At 38.9% G+C, this 27,544-nt stretch overlaps 1 protein-coding gene and 1 pseudogene across 1 annotated transcript; both read left to right on the plus strand.

Annotated features, from left to right (window-relative positions):
• Positions 1-5,672: 5,672 nt before the first annotated feature.
• Positions 5,673-10,303, plus strand: LOC112201998 (annotated as a pseudogene).
• Positions 10,304-19,392: 9,089 nt separating this feature from the next.
• On the plus strand, positions 19,393-26,637 carry LOC112188785 (ERI1 exoribonuclease 2). Its single transcript, XM_024327998.2, has 5 exons — positions 19,393-19,467; positions 19,565-19,647; positions 22,481-23,076; positions 25,399-25,574; positions 25,710-26,637. Exons 2-5 carry the CDS (start codon positions 19,626-19,628, stop codon positions 26,161-26,163), a joined length of 1,248 nt encoding a protein of 415 aa, XP_024183766.1. The 5' UTR covers positions 19,393-19,467; positions 19,565-19,625; the 3' UTR covers positions 26,164-26,637.
• The last annotated feature ends 907 nt before the right edge of the window (positions 26,638-27,544 follow it).

Below are 27,544 nucleotides of genomic sequence, written 5' to 3' on the forward strand. Positions count from 1 at the left end.
GAAACCTTTGCCATTGCACCACCGGCATCAGCTCCACCGCCACACGACCCGACTATTAGGCGTCCCTCCATCCCTGCATCATCCACATCCATCCAACAAAGAGCACTGCCCCTCCCAACCATCCTCCACCTCAGATCGGTTCTCAACGCCCCAAACTCAATCAGAAACCTTCAATCTGATTTGATTGCATCAGGTCCCGATCTCGCCGCCACCCACTCCTCCCCACCCAGTGACCACACATCCTGCCGTCTCTACTTCAATTTAGGGTGGAACGACACCAGCGCCACCTTTAATCCACCTACCCGCTGCTGCCAATCTCCGACGGTTCCAAGAAATCTAGATAAGGATGCTAGTCCGCCGCCTTCCGTTCGATTAGACCACCAAGCACCGGACACCAGGTCCCTTCTGGCCCATCCGTCGACTCCGCCGCGAGAGCATGCTGTTGGACCTGGAATAAGCCTCCTCCGAAGACCCAACGCGGCTAGGGTTTTGGGACTTACGTGATCACTTAGTTTCTAGTTTTAGTTTTTCTACGTTAATTTTCCACACTTCTTACTTCTAATTCATTTTATTTGGTTTGTTTTTTAGTGAAATGATTTATACATCTTTATATGTGTGCTTGTAGTGAATTTAAAAGCCCTACATTACCTATACTAAAGTTCTAACTCCTTATGAACAGTAACATCCATATTGGATTACTGTTTTACCCATCTTTGTTGTTTTATTACGACTATGTCATTCAACCTTCAATAGTGAACAGTAATATTGTGTTATTTTACTTTTTTGCCTCTCCTTCAAATCCACCACCCACCACAAATATCACTACCACAAAACTGAGCTAAGAAAACCATTGTGAATGGTGTGGATTGAAGCTAAAGACACTCATGATTGGTGTGGAATAGCAATAGCCACCCCCATAGACACTAATTAAGGAAGGTAGCCTTTGCTCGCGTGACAAAAACTCAAAAAGAAACTATCATTTTTTTGGTGACTTTCAAACTGTGGGCCCCATCATCAGAAAACACACTATCTAACAATGGTGACTGCAATATTTCAAATTTTAAAAAAAAAATTAAAATTAATATACAAACTATTGTTATCAAATCACTTTTGTGAAAGAAAAAAAATTAGCAGCCTTAATTCTAGGCATGAGATCTGCAACTTCCACTTCTCCTCCATGGATGACTACATAAACAAGCCACAAAAACACAGATCACATCTGCAATTCATAGATCATAGTCATGACTGCAAGTGATATTCTCCTAGATTGAAAAAGATCAGAGAAAGATGTTAATTTCAACCTGCCCAAAGGATCGCCATCTAGAATATCAGTTCCAGCATTGTAGACTATCAACACAAGAGAAAAATTATGAGCAGCAACCTAACATTCATATCAAGTTCTTGAGTTCACATGGAAGTACTTTTAATCAAATAATTACACAACCAAACAGTGTCTAGAAGAAAAACTATTGCTAAAGACTGTCGTATAGAAAATGGCAGCACATGACTTGTAAGTATATACCTCAAGAGCTTCATCTAACTTTCTCAAATACTCCCAAGGGATTATGTTACACAAAACCATGGACAAAACAACTACAATCTGATATGATGATGGGATAACGAAGACTCATTGCTACTTCAATCCTGAAAATGTGGCCTGCTATGCATGGAGACCCTGTTTCTGCCTGGAATCTGCAGAGGAGCAAGCATTGTTATAGTAAAGATAGGTTAAAGATGTGGACAACCAAACAGTTAGAGCAGCGAGCTTACATCAGGAGAGAGACCCGTAGCAAACCAATGCCCACCACCAGGATGATGATCTACCCTTATGTTTTGAGCAACAGGCTAAAAGAAGAGAAGAGCGCAATGAGGACAAAAACCATGAAGAAGAGAAAACAAAAATAGAAGTAGTTAGTATTAACAAATGCAAACCTACTTGTCTTCCATTCATTGTTTCTTTTTTCCGTTTGATCTAGATAAAGCAGAAATGCAGGATATGAACAAATCTTAAGAACCGAACCATATAATACTGAAATTACTCACTGAAGTAAATAACTCTTGAATGTCAGCAATCATGGTTCACATAATAACCAATGATTTAAACAAATAACGGTTCAATGTTCATTCCAGCAAATAATTGTTCCTATAAAATTCATACCTGAATCTATAGTAACAGAAGCTGATAGCACACTGTTCCCAGTGCCTACAGAATCAAACAATTGAATTTAGACAATTGTAGAGCAGCATTATCACACAAACTATGATCTGAATACGAAAAAGAAAAGCACCAAATACAGACAAAACCAAAAATCAAGATAATAAACTGTGACAGGTCTACCTGAATAACAATAAGAGATAAAGATAATGTTAATCAACAGACAGAAGAATAATGGCAGTGAAACTAATCAAAAATTCCGTCCACACAATCTGCAAAACCCAAAAAAAAAAAAAAACAATAATGAGATCATGAAAGTAATTATAAAACAGATAAAACAAAAGCCAAAAAACAATTCACATGTATTAAGATAGACCCTCCCCCTAAACCTAAATTGAAATTCAGTGATACCTAAATAAAATCAAAATACTCAAACGATCTTACATGAAAATCATCGCAAACCTCAAATCTAAAACCGAAATCTTACCTAAAAGTGAATATAATGTGAATATAATCCAAATACAAACTGGACATCATTGAATCAGAAAAAACCTTTTAAAACAACTCATTGTAAAATAAAGAAAATTAAACTGAATTTAAACTGCCCAAAGATTGCAAACAAATTTATAACCTCTTTCATAAAAACTACATTGCTCCTCCCTAGAGATTGCAGACAAATTTACAACAAATAATGAATTGGAAACAATTACAATAGGCAAATCTATAAGCCCTTGCATGAAAACTATACTGCTCCTCCCTAACTAAATTGCAGACCAATGAGTGCAAACTAACAAACTACTCCTCCTTAACAGCAAAGAAGATACTGCTCCCCAACAAACGACACCACCATAAAGTGTATAAATTAAGCAAAGGACATTAATCTTATCTAGGCCAAAAGTTGTATAAATTTTAGCCTTATCACACAAAATAAGCCAAGCTAGTAAAAGTTGCACCCTTTCCAACCCTATGCCGATGCAAACTGCAAGGAATTCTCAAGTGATAAAACCTTGATCTTCTACTTCCAAGTTTCAAGTTAAGATGGGAGAGGGAAAAAAAAAAGAAAAACACATAATTCAAGCAGAACAGTAGACAAATACCAACTTATCAAAGAAAACACACACAGCTTCCCGTCTTCTTCTTCTTTCTTCTTTCTCTTGTTTCCCTGTTCTCTTCTCTCTCTCTCTTTTTACTGTCGCCTCCTCTCTGTCGGGGGAACAACAAAACCCATAAGAACAACCAAAATCCAACAAAACCCATCATAAAAAAAAAAGGAAAATTTATTGATTTGAAACCAACAACTAGGCCTGGCAACGTGCGGGTATAGTGCGGGTTTTTAACGGGTCGACCCGGTAAGAACCCGTTAGCTTAACGGGTTTCGCGGGCTAAACCCGGCGGGTTTGCGGGTTATCCGTTGGAACCTGTTAAGACCCGTAAATATTTTTTATTTTTTTTAAACTTTTTATCAAAGCAACTAAAACCAATTAAGACTTATGTATATAACCCTGCATGGCCGCATTGGCCATTTTCTCTATATGAACTTTTTTGGTTTTCTATTTTGAAAATTTTTATTTTCTACCTTTTTAGATTTTTTTTTCCTTTTCCTTTTTTGACAAAAAATAATTCACAAATCACAATTATACCACGATCCAATGGTCGGATCCTCACAGATCACCTAGAGGATCATCTTTACCGATTTATACGATGATCCAACGGTCGGATCCTCATGGATCACCCTTAGGTTCATCCTCTTAAAATTATAAGAAGATCCAACAGTCAGATCCTCACGGATCACCTAGATGATCATCTTTACCGATTTATACTATGATCCAACGGTCAGATCCTCACAGATCACCTAGAGGATCATCTTTACCGATTTATACGATGATCCAACGGTCAGATCCTCACGGATCGCCCTTAGGTTCATCCTCTCAAAATTATACAAAGATCCAACGGTTAGATAATCCCGGATCGCCCTTGGGATCATCCTCACAAAATTATATGACGATCCAATAGTTGGATCCTCATGGATCGCCCTTAGGATCATCCTCTCAAAATTATGTGAATATCCAATGGTTGGATCGTCCCAGATCGCCTTTAGAATCATCCTCACAAAATTATACTACTATCCAATGGTCGAATCCTCACGGATCACGTATTTTTACAATTAAAGCCTCGTTTGGTAATGATTGCTAGAATAAGATAAAGTTTGAGAGTAAATCAAATTAAAAAAAATTAAAAATCCTAAAAGTTTGCTAGAAATGGGTTTTTGAGTTAATATGGATTCCAACGAGTTTAGCCCGCAAAACCCGTTAATTTGCGGGTTTTTTGCGTGCGGGCTTTTTTTAGTTCGGATTAATAAACGGACTGGTTTGTGCAGGTTTTTAGCGTGTGGGTATCATGCGGGTTAAGAGTTTAAATGCCAGGCCTATCAACAACCAAAATCGATAACCCGGCGTCTGATGCTGCGCTTGTATCTGATAGATATAGTTGAAATATAAACAAAATCAGCAAGGACGAAAAACGACTTACCGTTGCTGGCCCCAACTTCTCCGTCTACCCAAAACCAATCCAGTCACCAAGATTAAAAGAAAAGAACAGATGCTAAAGATCCAATAGAAGCCCGATGCAAAGAGCAGACGATGATTGCAAGTTGAGAGAGAACAAACATGCAAAGGCGAAAATAACTAGATCCAATTGCAAATTGACTTACCAATTGACGACGAGATCCAAAACTGTCGATCATAGCTGGTTGAGTAGAGGGAGATCCAACGCGCTCGTATAGTTTGTAGATCGTTGGTTCCTACGGCAGATGGGCTGAGCGGTGACAATAACCGATGGTCGGAGACCATAGTTGCTGGTAAAAGAGAAGGGAGAAGGGAGAAATGGGGGGAGAGAGTTTTCATGTCGGCTTTCATTTTTGTTTCTGAGAACAGGGCTTTGCCCTTGTTTTGGTAGTAAACCCCTACTTATCTAAATAAAATTGTATTCGGTGACTTTGAATAGTTTGAAATCTTTTTTTCCTATGAATATGTAAATTGCAATCACACGTTTGTGGGCTTTGGTGAGTGTAGGACCAAAAAAAAAGAGAGGATTGGTGAGTCTTTTTTGGGTGCTGTCACCATTCATCTAATTGTAGGGACTAAATGACATCTTTAGCCCATATTTGTTGTAGTGTATATGCATATAATTTCGACCTTAATCCATAACTCACACACCATTCAAAGGGTGTGTTGGCAATTTCTAGTACTTACTATTCGTTTAAAACAAAGTGATCAATCACTTAGTTTTCCACACTTCTTGCTTTTATTTATTTATATTTAATTTGAGTTGATTTGACTCTAACCTGATTACGGTGTGTCACCGATTTTTTGGCCAAAGGTAACTTTTAGTTACTGTAGGCCAAAGGTAACTTTTAGTTACTGTAGGCCAAAGGTAAAATAAATAAAATAAAATGCAAGTATTTACCGTTTGGATTTTTTTAATAAAAACTTGTAGGGTTTGTGAAGGGTTTAAGCCGTTTCTAACTTTCTATCTCTCACCTCTCTCTCTCTCTCTCTCTCTCTCTCTCAAATCAGTCATGGCGAACCGTACGGAATACGACCCGACCTTGACAGACGACGAAGACGAAGTTGAGGAGCTCCAAGACTGGGACGATTGGAACGCCGAAGAAGAAGAAGAAGAAGAGAGCTCCGACTTGGACTCAGACTTTCTCTGCTTCTTCTGCCACTCCAGGTTCAGTTCCTGCGACGAACTGTTCGACCACTGCAGCGCCACTCACCATTTCGATTTTCCCGCCATTCGGAAAGCCCTGGGCTTATTAACTACCTTCGCTCTCAGGTCAGTCACTGCTCTCAGAAAACGGAATGAAAATCATGTTTTATTGAATAGTAAAGTGTAATTTTCTTCATTATTTAGGTCTGTAATTGCATTAGAGTTTGCTAAAATGTCGATTCTTACTGTTATTGGTTCCTCTAAAAATGGAGATATGTGAATAAATGAGATTCTGTGGGGGATTGGAACTCTTCTGTGTCATTGTGCAATGGATTTTTACATTACCCTGCTTAGGATATATACGATTAAACGGTGAAAAAGAACAATGTTTGTGCCCATATGTGGTAATATTACTCCTCGGAGGAGCAACATTACACAGAAGACCCCAAGTCAACACTGTCGAATACTTGTAATCGGCACATTTTGTATTCATTAGCTGGTCAGTGGTTATTTCGAAGGTGTTTTAATTCTTTTTCTGAGTTTATGCTCTCTTTCGGCATGTACTTTTTTTTCTTTTGGTTTTTCAGATGCAAGATAGTGTAGTGTTCTGTCTTAGGAATTTGGATGTGAATTTGCATAGCAATGTGTTATTGTTGCAAGATAATTTGGAGGGTTTATTTTCTTATTATCTGCTGATTTACATTTGTAACCAGGTTGCGGATAACAGATGTTGGAGTTGCGGGCTAAGCTGTCAGTCCAACAAAGATTTACAAAGTCATTTACATGAAACAGTCAATTTGAAAGATATTAAACCTATGTGGAATAGCGATGAGTATCTCAAACCTTTCTTGCAAGATGATTCAGTCTTGTTTAGTTTCGGTGAAGATGAAGAAGGCGACGATGACTACACTGTAGCGGTTGACAAGGATGAACTTATGAGTGATTTGCGGCATTTTGAAGAGATTTGCATTGATCATCAGATTCATGTGGAAAAGATTGCTGGTGATTCGGATAACTCTTGTGAGAGTGGGAAAAGAGTTGTTGATTCATCATCGAATGGCTACTTGAATACAGCTAGCTCATCTGGAAATGTGACTGCTAATGGTGTGAATTCAGTAGAGCATGTTGTGTCAGCTGATAGAAAGACAAAAGGAAAGAGTATAAAAGCATATATTCCAAATCATGTTTCAAAGGATATGAAGAATATCAATGACAATTACTTTGCCTCTTACAGCTCATATGGCATTCACAGAGAAATGCTCAGTGATAAGGTATAAAAAAAAAAAGCACTTCATTTGAGGTTCTTGCAGAATTGAAAATACAGTTACATTACTTTATTCATCACAGAAGAAAGTTTGAACTGAAAATCCCCGACTTCTTTCGTGTTTAACTATTTCTTATACCTCTTTGATGTGGTTATGCAGGTAAGAATGGATGCTTATGGACAGTCTATTTTAAAGAATCCCTCCCTCTTGAAGAGCGCATAGTGATGGATGTAGGTTGTGGCACAGGCATACTTAGGTGAGACTACACATCAGTAATTTTTGTCTTTAATTCATTATTGGCTAACAGTGCCAATCCACCCCTTCCTTACTCTTAACATCGATGTTATATTGAAAAAACACTCTGCTTTTCACTACCTGCATCGTTGTAACATTTGTAGTAGATTTAATTTCCCAAATTACCATGATTGTTGAACATGGAATGTTTAGTTGACAACTAGTGAACTAATTTGTGCACACATTGTGTTGAAAATAATGTGAATTAAACATGGTGATATTAGTTAAAGTACCATGGTAATGGTAGCATGAAAAAGGGATAATTTTGGTTGGAAGGAACTATTGATTTATGGGAAATCAAAGCATATTCCTGTATTTGGAAGACAAATCATTGTTGCAAGATGCTTAATGTCTGTGATATTTTAGAAAGTTATGTGTATACATGGCATTCATTAAAAAACAATTTACTATATATGAGTTGAGGGAATCAATGGGGGTGGCTGAGCGCTGTCTTGAGTTGGCTCTTGCAGCTGACATTTATTCTTTTATACATGCCCAATTTAGAAGAATAGTATTCTAAGCATACTTTGTATTCTCTGTGGCAATATGAATGAGTACTTTTGTTCAATTTTAAGCATATCACATAAATGGGCATGTGATTATCTGGGCTGCTAACTTGCTCCAGCTACTATATTATATCTTTGATATACTTTGATGTGAGCGACGTTCAAATGTTTGCATTGTTTGCCGGTCCACAAGTATTTACCCAAAAAAAAAAAAAAAAGTTGTCCGGAAGCAGAACACAATACAGAGTCTATAGATATTAATCTCATGCAATTTTGATAATGATCTGTTACTTAGCAACATCTAATTTTATCTCTTTTTTTTTTTTTTTCCTAATAGTCTCTTTGCAGCACAAGCAGGGGCTTCAAGGGTAATTGCAGTTGAAGCAAGTGAGAAGATGGCTTCAGTGGCAACTCTGGTAAACTATCTCAGTAATCTTCTTATTTCCGTTCCTTCATGTCCTAAGAATTGGTTCTAGTTACTTCATTGGTTTTGTCAATTGCAGATAGCAAAAGATAATGGTCTTTTGTGGAAGAGTCCAGTTGGCAGTACTGCCAATGGCACTGGGGTAATAGAAGTGGTTCAAGGTATGGTTGAGGAGCTTGATAAATCCATGGTGATCCAACCTCATAGTGTTGATGTATTACTGAGTGAATGGATGGGGTATTGCCTACTTTATGAGGCAATGCTCAGTTCAGTGCTCTTTGACGGGATAAGTGGTTGAAACCTGGAGGCGCCATCCTCCCTGACACAGCAACCATTGTGAGTCCTCTCACCTCTAGAATCTACAGTTCTTTATATGCTTATCCAAATCATGTCCTCATGGTCCTTTTTGTTTTTTTCTTTTTCCTTCTAATTTGTTATTTCCTTTTCTTCTTAGTTTGTTGCTGGATTTGGAAAAGGTGCTACGAGTCTTCCATTTTGGGAAAATGTGTATGGTTTCAACATGTCTTGTGTTGGCAAGGAGCTCGTTGATGGTGCGGCTAAAGTCCCTATAGTTGATGTCGTGGAAGATCATGGTTTGGTGACCAGTGCTGCTATTCTCCAGGTTGATGTTGTGCTATTATCTAATTGTGAAATTTGCACATCATATGACTTAAATTTGCTATTGGTTTAATACCTCGAGTATGTGATGGATCAGCCATTTTTTGTATGTCTTTGAATCTGTGATACTCAGTTTCTTTTTGCATAATGTCCTTGATAACTCAACAGATCAAGCAATAAATAATTTATAGTAGACCCTAATATGGCAGCGGCTAGCTCCCAAGCCTTGGTACTAGACATATCAAACTCAGCATGAGAGTAAGGATCAACATATCAAAGGTGAATGGGAAAGCCACATCAAGATTTAGCTGTAACCTATCCCAAGATATTTGATGTTAGAAGCATCTTTGAAGGATCTTATGAACTTTGTATTTTAACCTCCATACTTTTTTATTTCTGTGCAATTGAAATTCCTTGTAAGTTGAAGTGGTTCGGAGAGCTAGACAATATATGTACCTCCAACTCTGATCAGGTAGACAATGATTTCCTCTTTTTTGCTGCGCAGACCTTTGACTTGGTTACTATGAAGCCAGATGAAGTCGATTTTACTGCAAGTGTTGTGTTGGAACCAAACTGCGATGGTGCAACTAGTGGCTCGAATGACTTGAAATCTGAAACAACTTGGTGTTATGGAGTTGTCTTGTGGTTTGAGACTGGTTTTACCAGCAGGTTCTGCAAGGAAAAGCCAGCTGTTTTGTCCACATCCCCATACACTCCCCAAACCCACTGGATGCAAACAATTTTGACATTCCAGGAACCAATTGCTGTGACATCAGGAGAATCTTGCATGGACAGATCAGCAGCAGTTGGCACCGAAGTATGTCCTGCTGCGCGGATTCAGTTGTGCATAAGTATTGCCCGTGCTTCTCAACATCGCAACATTGACATTTCCCTAGAAACTACTGGAATTGATCCTCATAGTCGGAAACACAGCTGGCCTGTGCAACTCTTTAATCTATCTTAGTCTAATGATAAAGATCCACGATCCTGATGGTCAGTGCTTAGCATTTGAATACTGACAATCCCTCTGAACTGCTGGAGCTTTGATCTTTATGGTCGGAAACACAACTGACCTGTGCAGCTTTACAATCTACATTAGTTACTCAAAATCCAAACTCACCCTCTGGAAATCTTCCTTTTTTGGCTGCTGGTGTGTATTTGGTTTGCCTCCTTTGTTGTTCCATTTTGATTTTTCACCTGTTGATTTTCAATTGTATGTTACGTTTTGCCTATTTTGTTCAAAACTGGAGTTAATATATGGCAAACTTTTTGGAAGCAGCTCCAACAGCCAGGAAATTTATCACCAGGAGAGAAAACCTCTCTTTCTCCATTTATTACTAGCTCAATTTAGCTTTTTTATTGTCGACTAGCTCAGTTTAGTTTTTTTATTGTCAAGAATGTACTTTTCTGTATTCTCAATTTGTCAGTCTGAGATATTAGCTTAGTTACGACGAGTATGAAACTGACTGGAAAATATGTCCTGCTATTCCTCCATCCTTTTAACATGTAAAAGATATGAGAACTAGTAACGACAATGTTATATAGACCAAGGCCAATTATTCGCGTGACATCTAAGCCCCTGACATTTGAACCACCGGATTAAGAGAAATTGACCATCATCACGGAGAAAGGAACACAAAATTTCATAACACTTGGAAGACATGTTATAGTAATTTGTCATATAATATGCAAATAAAACACATACTGATGTTTTTTTTTTAAAATGTATTTACGTACTTTGTATTTCTAAAAGAGACTCGTTAAATTTTTCGTAATTTTGAAGTAAAAAATATTATACAAGTACTATTATGCTATTTACGTTTTATCCATATTATTTTTTATTATTTTTTTCTTTGAAATGAAGAAAATTTCATTAAAAAGAGAGACTAGATCTGCTGGTTACAATCATGTTGAAGTAAGTCACTAGTACAACTAGGAGCTTGAGTGAACCAAGCTTCTTTCTGACTGGATTCAAAGCCGATATTTGCTAGTCTGTGAGCAACCTGGTTGCAAGTTCTAGGAGCGAAAATGATCTGGACACCTTGTAGACCTCTTACGTCCTCCTAAATGTCAGCAATGATATTACCAAAATCAGAGAAACTAGAGCCGGAATGGGCAATCTCTTAAACTGCAGCAAGGTAGTTAGATTCGATGGAAACCTGTGACATTTGCATTTGTTGTGCCAGGTCAAGACCCTCCCTGATGGCTAATAGCTCCACATGTTTGGTAAAACAAACATGTTGAATGGAATGAACAAAAGCAACAATGAACTGACCTTGAGAGCCACGTACAACACCACCAAGTCCTCCCTGTGTCAATATTGACAAGAAAGCACCATCGACATTGATTTTGATTCGACTATTTTCTTCTTGCTGCCATCTTTTCTTCATCGGGTGCTTTACCCATATTATTGAACATAAATGAATACAAATGAATATATTAGAATTTAAAAAACTAATTAAAAATGTAATCCTTGTTTTAGGGAATCAGAAACTGAGAGAAATTTGCTGTCTATTCTCATTGATAATAGGGGCCTCTTTATAGAGGATTACAATGCATAGAATCTCAATCATACAAGGAAAGTAATCGTACATTGAATAGGAATCTAAATCCTTCTAATTTAACCCTATTACCACTAGAGCAAGTAACCTAGAGTTTGGGCCAAACACAAACTAGGGTTTTACTTGAACACTCCCCCTTGTGTTGCCCAAACGAGGTGCTTCTCTCGTTGCCTCATTAAAAATCTTACCGAGTAACAAAAACCCAGTGGGACAAAAATAACCTCGGTTGAAGGGGAAAAAAAGCACAACACACCCTTCACGATTCGAGATGAACATGTAGACATCTCCCCCTGATGTCTTTGCCTCCCCTTGATGACTACGATCATGGGAGTTCAGATAATTTCCGCAAGCCAATTCTTGCCACATATTTCTCGAACATGGATTTGGGCAATGACTTAGTAAACAAGTCTGCCGCATTGTCCTCAGATCGAACCTGGTTTACTTTGATCTTGAGGAACTTCTGTTGTTGCTGATTGTAGAAGAATTTGGGCGATATATGCTTGGTGTTGTCGCCTTTGATGTAGCCTTGCTTCATTTGTTCAATGCAAGCAACATTATCCTAAATGCTCTTAGGCTCATCTGTGGTAGACTTCAAACCACAATTGTTCGAACATGCGTAATTATGGATCCAATCCATATACATTCACGAACCACTTTGTGAAGAGCAATGATCTCTGCATTGTTCGAAGATATAGCGACTAGGGTCTATTCTGTAGACCTCCAAGATGTCACAGTCTTTTCCCATGGTGAACACTTGACCGGATTGGGAATGACCTTTGTGTGGGTCAGAGAGATATCCAACATCAGCAAAACCTTCCAAAACACATGTCGTTTTGGGATGGGGATAGTGGACGCAGGCCAGTATTGGCGGCGTACCTGGTGTGTGATGGGTCCGAATCCATCATCTCTTTGTAGGGATAGAACAAGCCCATATCAATCATACATCTCAAATATCGAAAGATATCTTTTATACCAATCCAATGGCGTCACATTGGCGCAGAGCTATATCTAGCTAATAAGTTCACAACACATGAGATGTCCGGGCTTGTGCATTGGGATAAGTACAATAATGCGCCTATTGTACTAAGTAAGGCACTTCTGTCTCTAGCACATCTTCGTCATCATCCTTTCGACGAAGAGGATCCTTTTCAAGATCAAGACTATGGACGATCATGGGGGTGCTTGAAGGCTTGACCTTGTCAAAATGCCTAAGCATCTATCGACACGATGCTCAAGTTCTAAACCGATACATAATTGTGTTCTCCCAAAATCCTTCATCTCAAACTCGGATTTCAAGTGTTCAGCGGTTTCCCTTAACTCTTTAAGGGCTTCTAATGAAGATCATGTCCAATATGAACCGCGATAGAATCCGAAACTTATTATAACCCTTCCCAATCAAGTAGTCACTTTAGTGAGCGTTTCAATCTTATTGTAAACGCGCCCCGTGGTCTAGAGCCTCTTGACTTGGGTAAATGAAGTTCACCATGAACCGTCATGTATATTCCGTATCTAGATCCCCATAGAGATACGTAGTGACTACATTTGTAAGCTGCATATTCAGTTATTCGGAAACTACCAAACTGACAAGGTAGTGGAGCGCAATGACATCCATTACGAGAGAATATGTCTCATCGTAGTTGATTCCAGAGTGTGTTGTGAGAAGCCTTGCGCTATAAGGCGAGATTGCCATATCTTTTTCTCATCACGCTTTCTAACGAAGACCTATTAGTCAATAGGTTTTATGTCAGGAGGTGTTGGCATTACTGGCTCAAAAAACCTTCCTCGTCGTTAGAGAATCCATCTTAACCTGGATCGCATCTTTCCATTTAGGCCAAATATCTCTATGTTGGCATTCATTCATCAACGGAGCGTGGTTCGATGTCATCAAGACTCAACAAACTCATGCGCAACGAAATGCACAACTACATCATCAATCATGATGGAGTTTCTATCCAACGTCTCATGTACACTAGTGTAAGTTTCATAGAGCTCTATATTCTCAAGAATAGGTTCTGACGTTGAGGCGTCCCCCAACGATAACCATAACCTGGAAGATACTTAAGAGACGGATTTTGAGTGTCGATGATCAAAGCATTGGAATGTGCCAAAGTATCATTCGAACTCACGGGCCTCCCATGCATCCTAGCTGGGGCCATGGCCTATAACGCCAGAGTGCCACTCTCTTTGGCATTGGCGCCATGCCTACCTCCATGTAGGGTGGCGCTACGTCCTCTCGTAGGGACGTCCTTCCTTGCAGGCATGTTTGCAGCATATTTGTGTGATCTCGTCACTTTAATAGGGATCAAGATGAGACATAGTGATGACAGACCACGACAATTCATGTCGTTCCTGTTGAACATCTGTGTTCTTATCTCCCCTGAACGACGGGAAGACTGTTGCATCAAAGTGACATCCGCAAATCTAGCGGTAAGGAGATCACCTTGCAAGGGCATTAAGTGGCGGACGATTGTTGGAGTCTCAAATCCAACTGAGTTGCCCATTCGTCTGTAAGGACCTATCATAGTGCGCTGTGGCGGCGCAATGGGCACATAAATGGCTCACTCAAATGTGCGTAAGTACAAAATACTTGTACCCAGTCACTAGCTGTAAGGCAGGGGTACATTGAGTGGCGGTAGGTTGTAGATGAATTAGCATAGCTGCATGCGATATTGCATCACCTCAAACAAATATAAGGAGAGTGGTGCGCATGACCAATGTCCAAACTATCATCGTAGTAATTTCCGCTAGACCAATTGGCTGTGTACATGGGAATATGATGTCCAACATCAGTCCCAATGAAATAACCATCGAAAGTCTTCAATGTAAACTCTCCAGCATAGTCAAATCCAATTGACTGAATATGATGATTTGGGGAGTGAGCCAGTTGTCATACGATATGTGCTAAGAGTGTAGCATAAGCAGCATTACAAGTGGACAATGGCACGACACGTGACTAGCGTGTTTGCGTGTCAACCAACATCATGAGATATTTAAACGTCCGCAAGTTGGTTGAATCAGTCCATAGAATCCCCATGGATTTGATGTAAGAACAGAATGAGTATTTTCATATCCTTTGTGTAGGACGATCTCAGTCCTAATTTCCCGAAGGAACTGGCTTTGCAAAATGAGCGAGAGGCCTTAGAAGCGACCAATAAGGATTTTGGTTGGGCCTGAGCGTTTGTAGCGCTATTAGAAGCAAAATGTGTAACTACCCATCATGGCGTTGGAGCCATGGAAATTAGCATGTATGGCGTCATGGCCACAAGGAGGAACAACCATAACGTTATGCTCATGGTTGGCGCCTTTTATGGCATCATCAGATTCTTGCTTCGTTTTGCTCAAAAGGATGGATGTCCAAGTGAAGTCTTTAGTAGACGGATCATCATATCATGACCAGGATGACCTATCCTGTCGTGACAAAGCCAATATGTGTCTAAATGCAAGAGATCTTCTCTCATAACTTTATTGGATTTAATAGCTCGTATAGCGACATAGAGTCCACTAGAGAGACACATAAACTTCTCTAAGATGCGCCTTTGTTCGCAATCGTTAGAGGTATTTGCAAAGGAACTTATCTCCGTTCTCTACATGCGTTTTCGCATGGAATCCATTGGCTATTCATAGGGCAATTTGCCCTAAGAGCGAAGAGAGTTTCTGTGACAATAATTAAGGTGCCATTTGGCAAGTGGAACTTGGGCTATTCCATGTCCTTGAATTAATATTGATGGCCCAGCCATTGTAGTCACAAAGTAATATGCTCAGAATCAAAATTGAGTCATAATGAAAAGAACTCGAAATTTTATTCATAAGCCAATGGAGTACATCATTGTTTCTTTGATCAAAGAAAATCTAATCCAATAAACTAGTTAATGCAAAACAATGGTAGTCGTCTAACTCCTTTCGGTATTTCCAATGTAAATGTGACCAGGTGAGTAGAGAGATGTCGGTGGAGCAAAGCTCGCTTAAGTACCACCTATCTCAAAACCTTCCTAGACATCACACTTACATTGAGTACGCCTACTTTGAAGAAAGACTAATATCATTGGCATCTACTACAAAAGTAATGTGGCAATCGCCTATATCTCTTGGAAAATAAAAAGACTTAATCAAAATCGTCAGTTTCTGGGTCTTGATCCTTGTAGTCTTCCACCCTTAGATCGAGAACGCCATCTTGATCTTCTTGTTCCATGTAATTTGCTTCCCTTGCTTCACGATACGTCTTGTATGCGTTTGCAACATTTTGGGGTGTTGTACATGCTTTGGCCCAATGTTCAGTTGATCCACATCGAAAACAAACATCATTATGGTCAGGCTCTCTTGATCGAGGCACCATTGGGGCGCGATTTGGACGACCAATGCTCTTGGTGGCATTACCACCATGGTCGGAGGCTCCGCCTCTCTCTCTCTTCACACGTTGACCTCCACGGTTCCGTGCACGCCTCTCTTGGCGATTTCCTTCCTCTTTAGGGCGAACATATGGACCAGAATGTCCAGAATTGTTCATACTCTTAGGGTTTCGCTCCTTGCGTCCTCCATTGGGGGCGCGACTATAGTTAGACTCCGGAATAGACTTAGTTCCCACGAGTCTAGCATTATAGTTCTTCACAAGAATATTGTCGTGCTTTTCAGCTACGTTCATGGCGCCAATGAGCTTATGAAATCTTGTGATACGTCCTGCATTTACATCAATCCGATAATTCTTTGAAATCATCAGTGCAGAGACGGGGAAGGTAGAGAGAGTTTTCTCGATCAACATCGTATCAGTTATGGCTTGGCCACAAAACTCCTTCAGGGACTTGATACCAAGAGCTTCCGAGTTATAATCAAGCACAGACTTGAAATCACAAAAGCGGAGGCTATGCCATCGCACTTCTAAATCAGGAAGTAGGGAGTCACAAACGTTGCCAAATCATTGCTCAAGTTCTACCCATAGCTTTCTTGGGTCTTCCTCATTAAGGTATTCATTTTGGAGCACGTCATTCATGTGTCTTGACATGAGAATTATGGCTTTAGCTTGTTTTGCTTCAAAAGCAGTAGCTTGCTAAATGGAGAGCACGTTCTGACTAGGCTTTTAGATGGCTCCCAGAAGTCCATCAGCCTTAAGATGTTGGCGCACATCTCGGACCCACCTATGGTATCCTGCGCCAGTTGTCTCTAGTGGAACGAAGTTCAACTTGTTCAGGTTACTCATCCTGAAAAACAACACAAGATTAGGTTAGTTTCGGAGCGAAAAAGGCTACCATGAAAAACTATTAAATTTCTGAGCGTAGTAGCTTCCAAGAAATTAGGAATTTTCTGAGCGCAGTCGCTTCTAAGAAAATCTGATTCCAAGAGGGGTTTTGGATTAGATCGAAACAACGATGTATGTGGTCGATCATAAATTCTCTACAAACTCTAAGTTTGGAGATCTCAACAATCTCTAAGCTTGGAGTGAGCACGAACCCCCACAGTTCGGCTTAATTTGGTCTCCCCTATAGTGAAAAAAGGGGGGGGGGGGAGAAGTAGGGCTGCACACGGATTGGGTTGGTTCGGTTTTGTCTTTAAACCGTCTCTATACTAAAGTGAGCGGTTTAAGCATTTTGGACAACCGGTCATTAAAAAAAAAAAAGCTTAACCCGATCCAATCCAATCCAATTAAAGATGGTTTGGTTCGGTCGGTTAGTAGGTTTTAACCTATATTATATTAACATACTATTTATGAAAAAAAAATTCTAGTAAAATTCAATCTAAATAATAAAAATTATATTAAATAAGCATAATCTAAATTTAAAATACAATAATCAAATCCAAAACTAATATTCAAAAACCAAAATCTAGAATAGTTTCAAAGTGTTTGAATTATTTGATGGCTTAGCTATAAATACTAGCTTAATATGGTAGTATTAAAGGTTAGAGAATGAGAGATTGAGATATGTGATATGAGAGGATCAAATTAATCGTAGCGATTATATATTAGACTTCTAAGCCTTTGGGCATTGGATTCGATATGGTAGTATATCATTTGAGAATAAAGTTATAATTGGATACTTACTTACAACGACTGGACAAATGAATATATATATATATATATAACACTTTTTCTTATTATATTTCAAACATACCGGTCGGTTCGGGTTCCGCGGTTTAAGCAAAAGAGAAACCAAACCAACCCAATTCATAAATGGTTTGATTCGGTATTGAACCGGCTTTCAATTTTTAAAGTTAAAAAACCTTAACCAAACCATATTTACCGGTCGGTTTTGACCGGTTTGTACCTTGTTTTGCACACCCCTAGGGAGAAGAAGGGAGGTTGCAAGTCCCCGAAAAAGAAGAGAAATTGAATTTAAAAACTCTAAAAACGGGAACGTTTAATAAAAAAAATACCTCGAAATAGGTTGCCGGAAAATTTGACCGGAAAAGTGGTCGGAAAAGTGTTGACCGGCAGTTGACCGCAAGTGATGACGTGGCTGCCGATGCTGACGTGGCAGGCTGATTGGACGCTTGCGTGGCAGAAACTTGGCGGCTTGGCTGGTGCCAGTGGGCTTCAGGCCTGTCTTTTCTATTTCTGGGCCGAAGGCAGATCTGTTGATTCTGGGTTGGGCTGAGGGACATAGAGAACCTGCAGATGGAATTTGCAGGCAGCGGTTCACGGTGCAGTGGTATTCGGTGGGCGGTTCGGGTACTTTCCGGCCAGTTCCGGGAAGGGTTTTTCCGATTCCCGAAAACTGGGGTGGCGCTGAAACTTCTGACAGAGGATGGCTGTGAAAAGTGGACTGAAAGGATGTGAACCAGGTAGGGAACCAAAGGATTCTTCTTGGAGCCGGTTCAGTCACTTCCGACGGCCGGTTTAGGTGGATTCCGCCCGATTCTGGGGGTGGCGCCGCCGGTTTCGAGTTCCTAGAGACTGTGGCTTCAAGGAGGGCGGCAGAGGTTTCTGTGGTTTGAAGGCTACGAATATTAGGTTTCAGGGTTAGTGTTTCGTGCTGATAACGTGTTTTAGGGAATCAGAAATTGAGAGAAATTTGCTGTGTATTCTCATTGATAATAGGGGCCTCTTTATATAGAGGATTACAATGCATATAATCTCAATCATACAAGGAAAGTAATCGTACATTGAATAGGAATCTAAATCCTTCTAATTTAACCCTATTACCACTAGAGCAAGTAACCTAGAGTTTGGGTCAAACACAAACTAGGGTTTTACTTGAACAATCCTGAATTTTTCATCAAACTACTAAATGAAATTGTTTGAACAATACAATTAAGTATTTTCCCCATATTATATACATGACATATTTTACTATGTATTTCAGTGTTGCACCTACGAGTGATAAAAAAATCTCAGCCACATGTATTAACTTTAAAATATGAAATTATAACATTTTTTTTTGTTCGATTCAGTACCATTTGGTCTAGTTGTATATATATTCTCTTTATAAGTAGGAGGTATGGAGTTCGACTCTTTCGATATGAGTCGTTTAATTTTATTTTTTTTGTGATTAATAAGGTCAACCATGTTATTTGAGCTCACGGTCTTTCAACAACTAGTTGTTCCGTAACATGACTACTTTATGCACATCTTACAAGGAGTCCGTAGAGGGCCCACCAGCGATACCCCAAAGATTCTCCAATCCAACCCGTTCACCTGGACAAAAGCCACAAAATCAACGGCCCTGATCGACTCTTGCAAGATTTTCTTATTCCTCTGGAGTGCCCTCTCACAGAAAAAAAATCTAGGGACGCGCTCTCCCCCTCTCCTGTACTTGCCCAGTTTCCAAAGTCTAACGACCGACTGCCACCATCACACGTGGCAACCCCTAACGGAATACGTTTCTCACTTGCGTGGGGCCCAATCTTCTCCAACAGCACCCAGCCCACCTTATTTTCACAGCTCCACCTCTTCTTCTTCTTCTTCTTCTTCCTCCCTCTTCTCTCTCTAATCTAACCAAACCAGGTCCCCCCTTCTCTTTTCTATCTATCCAATTTTTTCTTATGAATTTCTGGCTGGATTTTATTTTTTTTAATTCGCTGATTGTAATTGATATTTACAGGCGGAAATTATAGAGGAAGATCTGATGTACTTGCTGGTGGATCTCAACTACACCAAAGATCATGATGGCCCTTGAACAAACAGGTTCGATTTTTTTTTTTTTTTTTTTTTTCAATTTGTAAATTTTTTTTGGTTTCCTTTACGAAATTATTCGGTTCCAATTCTCAGTGATTTGTGCAATTTTGATTTGGATGGCCAATTGTGTTGTTGCAAGTAATTTTCTTTTCCGTTTTTTGGTCTTGAGTGTTTGGGAACAGTTACGTGAGCTTGATTAGGTGTAATTAGGGTTGGGGGAGATGTGAAGGAGAAGAGCTTCGGCAATGGGGTAGGGTATTTTGGGCTGTTGGAACTGTGTGGATGATAGTGGCTTCTGTGTTTCTTTGATAGATGAATGTGGTTGCGTAGTCGGTGGGGCAATGTGAGATTTTGATTGTAGTGTGGAGTTGAGATGCGAAAAGGTTGTTAGAGGTTTTCAATCAAAATCATAGAAGACTGAACTTTTAAATCGAAAAATAGAAGAAACATTCCTTGGCCTGTTTATATTGACTGAAATTCTGATTACACTGGGTTAGCAGCAGTGTAAAAGTAACCGATACTACCTTGGCTCTGTATGCTGCAAATTAGGGTTGCCGATCTAACCTGGAGAAACATGGCCCTAACTGTTTTCATTTATGAATAAAGGTGTTTTAGATGGTATCATGAAATCATATTAGAAATCTCACAAACTAGAGCCATGTCAGTGATATTAGAATTTCCAAGCCAGGTTTTTTTAACTTATTTTTCATTTGTGGTCTTCTTTTTCTTGAGATTGAAGTAATAAAGTTCCTCTGTTCTTGAAAAATAAAGAAAATAGTAGCAGAAGCTGCGTATAGCATTTGAACTTTAGTGGTGTTTACCCTTCCGATACTGCTTTACTAAGTTCGTTAATCAATTAAGACCCTTTTCTAAGATCCTCAACTAGGCACAGCGTTGGATATAATTATTAGTAAAATATTGGAGCCCTATATAGCCTGAGAGATTGGCCTGCAAATCCAATACACAACTGAGCATAACCTCCGAAATACCAAACCCCATTTGTGTTTAATCTTCTTCCTTTTTCTGTCTCTTTTTTTTTGTCTTTGGGGAAAGGGACAAACCGCAATATAGAGAATCCTTGGAATGTAGTCCCTGGAGGAGTCCCACTTCTAATCCTCAATAATGGTCTCTCCTATAGATTGCTTTTTGCTCAAATGATAATATATTAGTGAAGCAAGGTGGAGATGGAGGTGGTGACTTATTATATCTAAAGTTTTTGTATTCCTAGTCTTCCATTATTTGTCGGCCATACATCAACATCCTTTCTTAGGTAGGGCTGCGGATTACTTTTTGGTTGAATTAGCCGATCTCTCCCTACGCCGTTAATGAAGTCATACTATTGCAAGGACTTTTTGCAAGAGCACTGAACATTTCTGTCTCTAAATTATGAAGTGCCACTGCTATGCAGGCTCTGTTTTGATCAATTTATGCTAATATTTGGTATCTACCCAGGCCTTCAAGGACTGTAATAGCAATATAAATTTTTTCCAATTTTGGTTCAGTGGTTTCCCTTTAGTTCTGTTTTAGCTCCTTTAAGTGAAAAAAAGGAAAGTGTTTAAAAAGACATCCTTATAGCTAATGTTGCTTGTTACTTTTGGGGAGGGGTAAGGGGTAAGCATCCTTTGTGTAGCTGCTGTACTATTAAATATAAAACGGTACAGAAAAGCAAGTGATTGCACATTGAATTTTAAATCTTTGTTTTCTTTATAAAATCCAAGAGCTCCAATTATAGATTTAGAGAAACCTTGGAATATAGTGCCCTAAGGCATCCCACTCCCAATATGATCACTGCAATGGATTGTCTTCTTCCCTCCCCTCAGGTGTGAGCACCCTTCACCATGTAGCTCTCTACTACTGATTACAAAGATTATAAATGAAATTTGCAAAATGATGTCTAATCTTCATTTTCTTTCATTATTATTATTATTATTTTTTTCTCTTTTGAGAAATGGCTGGAATTGCAATTTAGAAACCTTGGAAAGTAGTTCCTTGAGGAGTCCTTTTAAAACCGTAATATAATCACTCCTATAGATTGCTTTCTTCTCTTCTCTTCCCTCAGGTGTCCTTTTCAATTTTTTCTCTTTTGTTTCCCTGAGTCTGTAGAGCAGCCAAGCTCCTAGGAGGCTACGACAAACCAATACCTTCTGCAGCAGTGCACAGGACCTGCATCCACTACCCAACTAGGCATAACACTGAGTCTAGCAAATATTTTCAGAAAAGGAAGGCCTACATATCCAGAGAGATGGATTTGTTTTAGTCTTTATATTTTCTTTTCTCTAAATTTCTTTTGTTTTTGTTTTTTTTTAGTAAGTTGGTAAGTTGGTAAGTTGATGGAACATTGAGAAAACCTACTTTTCCTCTGAATATTATGAGCTCGTTCTTCATCAGGGTATCAGTTTAAGTTCATGCCAATTTCTAAGGTAGCACTACGTTTTACGATTTCCACTTAAAATAAAAAGTACAAAGGGAGTTCAGGCAGTGATATACTGTTTTCTATGTTCTAATTGAGGATATGGTCCTTGACTGAGTGCATCTAAAGAATACGTTTCGTATAGTCTGATCCCAACAGATGGGATATTGTGTTGTGACCATATGAACACCTGGTTTCTCTTCTCTTCTTTGGGACACCCGGGAGTTGGTTTTTTGTTGGAGTTGTATATTGTCTCACTCATACTTTTTGTCTGTGCAATGCTTCATGTTCATCTGTGCTTTTCATTTTTTGTCACTGGAAATGCATAATATTCATTTGTATTTATTGTTTGATAGAAAATGATCTCTCATGGTTATGTCGGTCATGGACTAGCCAATGATTTGTTCTCATTACCTTTCTTTCCTGGTGCAGAAAATATGCAAAGGAACTGTGAGGCTTCCTTAAAATGCCTCCACAGTAAGGGATTCCCTTACAACCTACAATGTAATGGAAATCCCATAGAAGGATTTCCAGAGCATAAAGATGAACTTAGTAACCATCCAGGTGGGGATAATTCTGAGTCCGACCGTCCATTAGGCAGCGAATTTCTGGAACCCCCAACTGAACGTCACAACAAACCTACCTACCATCATGATTTTGGGTACTGGTCAGCCTTTCATTTTGATTCTCAAAAGTTGCAACAGTGCCAGATGAATGCTTTTGAGAGCCAATTTTATCAGCTTCCTGTCGACAATCGATTTCATTATGTTCCATTCAATGTGTTTGCTCAAAGCTACCCGAACGAGTTCCAGTTCCAAGATTTTCAGTATTTTGTGGTAATAGACTTTGAGGCTACATGTGATAAGGATAGAAATCCCCATCCTCAAGAGATAATTGAGTTTCCATCTGTGATAGTGAGTAGCGTGACTGGCCAATTGGAAGCATGTTTTCAAACTTATGTGCGGCCGACCTGCAATCATCTGCTGAGTGATTTCTGCAAGGATCTGACAGGCATACAGCAAATTCAGGTTTGTTCTACTTGGCTTACATGATTTACATACCACTGGGACGGAAATGCTGTGCAGACTGATTTGTGGCTGTATTTATTGATTGCTTCATTAATTGATATTGTCCACAATGCTAAGAAATGATATGCATGTTTCTTGCCATTGGGGTATTCTGGTAAAAGAACTTAATGGTTCATTGTCTTGGCTCAGTAATATATTGCCTGTTATCAGAAGATGGAATGTTGGTTGAGTATGTTATGTATTTCGACCAGTAAGTTGTATTCTTAATAATAGTTTCCTCTTTGTTGGGATAGTTACTCTTCCTGTTTCTTAGCTTACTATTGTGGATTGCGAAATGCTCAAGATTGATGCCTTTGTTGCACATATTGTATGCTACTGGTGCTCATTGACTTTTCTAATTGATGAATCTTTCTGTTTTCATGCCAATTTGTTTGTTATATTTCGTTCTTTTGGTATCTATTTCCTGCGGATGATAAATTGATTATCACTTTGAATCGATTGGTCCCTTCCTCGGTTGAAATAGGCATCGAGAATATATGGTCGTTCTTGTTGTGGCTGCATGGCGGATTTGATGCAATTATGCTTGAAGATGTCCCGACTTAGCGAGGAGTCAACAGGAGTGGGAAAGTAGGCTTTAATTTCTTTGCTTATCTTTTTTTGGCGTACCCTGGAAAATAGTTGGAAAAGGTTGTCTGTAAGATACTGAAGGGGTCTGAAAGTGAGTACTGGCGAGGAAGGGATATGGAGAATTGCTAGGAGTGTAGAAAACTTGATGGGCCATCTTGCATCAACTGGATATCTTTTCTCTAAGGTGCTATAAAATTAGATTTCAATGATAAAAAAAAAATTCAATTTAGAAATAAGTGGTCTGTTTTATAGTAGCTTTACGCTAAATGATTCCAAAATTGGATTTTAACTTGACAACCAAACCCACTAAAAAGTTCACTTTTGTTCAGAAGTGATGTTATATCAGAAAATGACATGATAAACAGCCTCTAAGAAGGTTTGTGTCTTTGTGTTCCCTTATTCTGTCTTAACTGTAATTTTTTATTCAATTGATGAGTTGAGAAGCAAAGCTGCCTTTTCTTCCAGTTTGAGTCAACTCTTAATTACCTTAGTGGTAGTCATACTCAGCTTAACTTAATGGGATCAAGAGAGACCAAGTCTTCATTCATAGAATCCATCCCAAGTGCTTGTTCAATTGAAAGTTTGACTTTCTTGAAACTTTTTATTTTCAAATGACATCCACACTGTACAGAACTATTCATTTTTGAAAAACCCCGCAACTGAGGTGTATTAGTATACAAGTCTTTGGTTGCAATGCGATGTTCCAGATTTTGAAGTCTTCTGGACATGTTGACAAAAGTACTATAGAAAGTATTGTAATTCAGGATCACTCCTCTAGACCTACTTCAAATTGTACTTGTTGAAACGCTGATTTGTGTATATTGGAACCTTATTTTGATTCTTGGATTACTCTTTTTGGTCCATAATTGCTTTGGTTACAACACTTTTTGACCACTGGTTTTTGTAATATGTATGTTTGATTTTAACTTCGCCAACCAACTAAAGAGAGTGTAAACTTTGGCATAAGGTTCCTATAATTGGGATTCAAACAGGAAAGTCTCCACAAGTGGGTGTTTGGTTGTGCGCATCTAACCCACAAAGGCAGGAGTCTCACACACTGGGCCCACCAAAAAACCATCATTTTTTGTCTTATAACGAACCTGTAGGATCTGTTGGTTGATACTTGCCCTAATGTTTAGCTTTCCTTGATTCTATTGAGCTGTGGGTTTTCATTCTTGTCTTAAATGTTAAGAATGTTTTATTGATTGCTTTGATTAAGACATGTTGAGCTTTCCTGCCATGCTTTTCATGCATTTACAATGGTTTGACGAGAAAATGGATTAGGTGATGTCCTGGATGAGATTGGAATAGTTCTCATGTATTCGATTTGTAGGAGAAACACAAAATCTTTATTAGACTGTTGAGAAAATAAACACGTATTGGGTACTTAGATCGTGTGGAATTAAGACCTGTGGAAGTAAACACGTTTTCACATTTTCAGCATTCAAGGTTGCAATGGCTATTTAATATTGCTGTTAGTTTATTATTTTTTCTCATTGAGCATTATAGGTTGTGTGCAGTTAAGGCCTTGGAAGTAAACACATTTTCGAATTTTTAGCTTTCACGGTTGCAATGGTGAAAGTTGAATTCTTGTGTTGACAGCATGCTCTTAGTAAACTAAACTGTGGCTTTTTTTGTTTTTTCCCTCTTTAGTGTGAACCTTTGAATTTATTTTGATGTATTGGGCTTTGGCAGGTGGACAGAGGAGTAACTCTGAGTGAGGCCCTTCTTAGGCATGATAAATGGCTTGAGAAGAAGGGGATAAAGAACACCAACTTTGCTGTTGTTACGTGGTCAAACTGGGACTGTCGGGTTATGTTGGAATCTGAGTGTCGATTCAAGAAAATTCGAAAGCCTCCTTATTTTAACCGGTAAGAAATGTGGATGAGAGTAATTATTGATCATTTTAGCCATTCACGAGATAAATAATTGTCTTTTTTATCTGATGTATATACGGAAAATATTGTAGCTATTTGTTCAAATATTTTTCTCTTGATTCTCGATAGATGGATCAACTTGAAGGTGCCTTTCCGTGAGGTTTTCGGTGGCATGAGGTGCAATCTGAAGGAGGCAGTTCAAATGGCAGGCTTAGCATGGCAGGGACGGGCTCACTGTGGCCTGGATGATGCCAAAAACACTGCTCGCCTACTTTCTGTCCTCATGCGTAGGGGTTTCAAATTTGCCATAACAAATTCATTGTTGTGGCAGACGGCTGATCGTCCTCTAACATTGAAGCAGTCCCCAGAACACCTGTCACCGCCTCATCACACTCTGAAACTGAAGGATATGAGTATTCCTGTATGCCAGTATCATCACCCATTCTGTTTCTGTGGGGTGAAGAGCAGCAGAGGAATGGTCAGGAAGCCAGGGCCAAAACAGGGGAGTGTCTTCTTTGGCTGTGGGAACTGGACTGCCACTAGAGGTGCCCGCTGCCATTACTTTGAATGGGCGTCTGCGTAACTCAAGAAAGATATTTCGTGATCGTATGGTATCCTAAGCGTCTTATGAAATTCTTCTGTAGAAAAAAAGAAAAAAGGCTAAAAAAAGAGAGAAAAGGATGGAAGTAGGGGTTGTCTCCTTGTGGAAGCAAATATGGTTTTAGCTGCTTGGTGAGGTATCTGTTTCACACAGAATAGATATAAATAGTTGGCTCAATGGTAAAATATTGTCTGCCAAATATTTAAGTAGCTTCAACCTGTAAAGCTGACTTGAGGTTGACTGGAGAACAATTTGGGTGTGAGAGAATTGGGTAGTTAGGATGGTGCTTATTATGCATGTTGCTCCTAAGGCATGCTAAGGTACCTTAAATAAACTATGAAATAGGGACACCTGGTTTTCGTAATGAAGTTTCTAATGGGAAATCAGTGGAGTTTGATTTGCCCAGTATCTTCTTAACTTGTTACTGCTTTTAAATGGGCATGCCTGTTCTGTGTACTTACCTTTCTTTGTGGCATTTAAAAGAGGGGTAAAACAAATAGAAATAGAAGAAAAGAAAAAGAAAAAAGGTTTATTCTTTGCTCTTTTTTTTTTGTTGTGTTTTTTTGTTTTTCACAAAATATTTTTTCGTATAACCGAGGATTTGCCTTTTCTATTGATTTCTATGGATTGGATCAAAAACAATTCTTGAATATAGTTGTCTCAATTTATTCTAACAACCAATTGGTATAGACTTGGATAATATGGTTTTGCCTAAACCTTTTTCATGCTTGTTCATCCCCTTTGGTTCTTTGATATAAAATGTACCCAGACTTTTGTAATATCTTCTGATTCATCCCATGCCATGCCGTGGATTCATCAACGTCTGTCTTCCCACTTTCCATCATCTTGGATTATCACAGTTCTGGTCATGTACTCGCTATTCAACTCGATATATTTTTTAGTCTGTTGTGCCCCATAATTGTTGGATCAAAATAGGGATGGCAATGGGGCAGGTTGGGGATGGGGATCAGAATACCATCCCCATCCCCGGGGTAATTCTTCACCCCCATCCCCGCCCCAATCCCCAATAAAAATATATTGAGGATTTCTCGTCCCCATCCCCACTGGGGACGAAGCTCCAAACCTGCCCCAAATCCCCAATAAGAATTTAAAAAATAGAATTATTTTTATTTCTCATATTGCCTTTTTTAAAATCAAAATTTACAACAAGTAAAATTAAAACATGATTAAATTCATAAATCATAATTTGGTGAGTGCAAAAGTCAAACTACTTTAAATGTATATATTTGTGATTTATATTATAAAAATAAATAAATATATATATAAATTATATATATATATTTAATTTATATATATATATATATATATCAATATATATATCATTGAGGCGGGTTTGGGGATG

The sequence above is a fragment of the Rosa chinensis genome, chromosome 1 (assembly GCF_002994745.2).
Source record: "Rosa chinensis cultivar Old Blush chromosome 1, RchiOBHm-V2, whole genome shotgun sequence".
Classification (NCBI taxonomy): Eukaryota; Viridiplantae; Streptophyta; class Magnoliopsida; order Rosales; family Rosaceae; genus Rosa; species Rosa chinensis.

Excerpts from the sequence above, each read along its gene's own strand:
- LOC112188785 (XM_024327998.2), top strand. The coding sequence starts at position 19,626 with ATGATGGCCCTTGAACAAACAG. Across the intron at positions 23,077-25,398 it reads CAGGCATACAGCAAATTCAG|GTGGACAGAGGAGTAACTCT; the intron begins GTTTGTTCTACT and ends GGGCTTTGGCAG. Across the intron at positions 25,575-25,709 it reads AAGCCTCCTTATTTTAACCG|ATGGATCAACTTGAAGGTGC; the intron begins GTAAGAAATGTG and ends GATTCTCGATAG.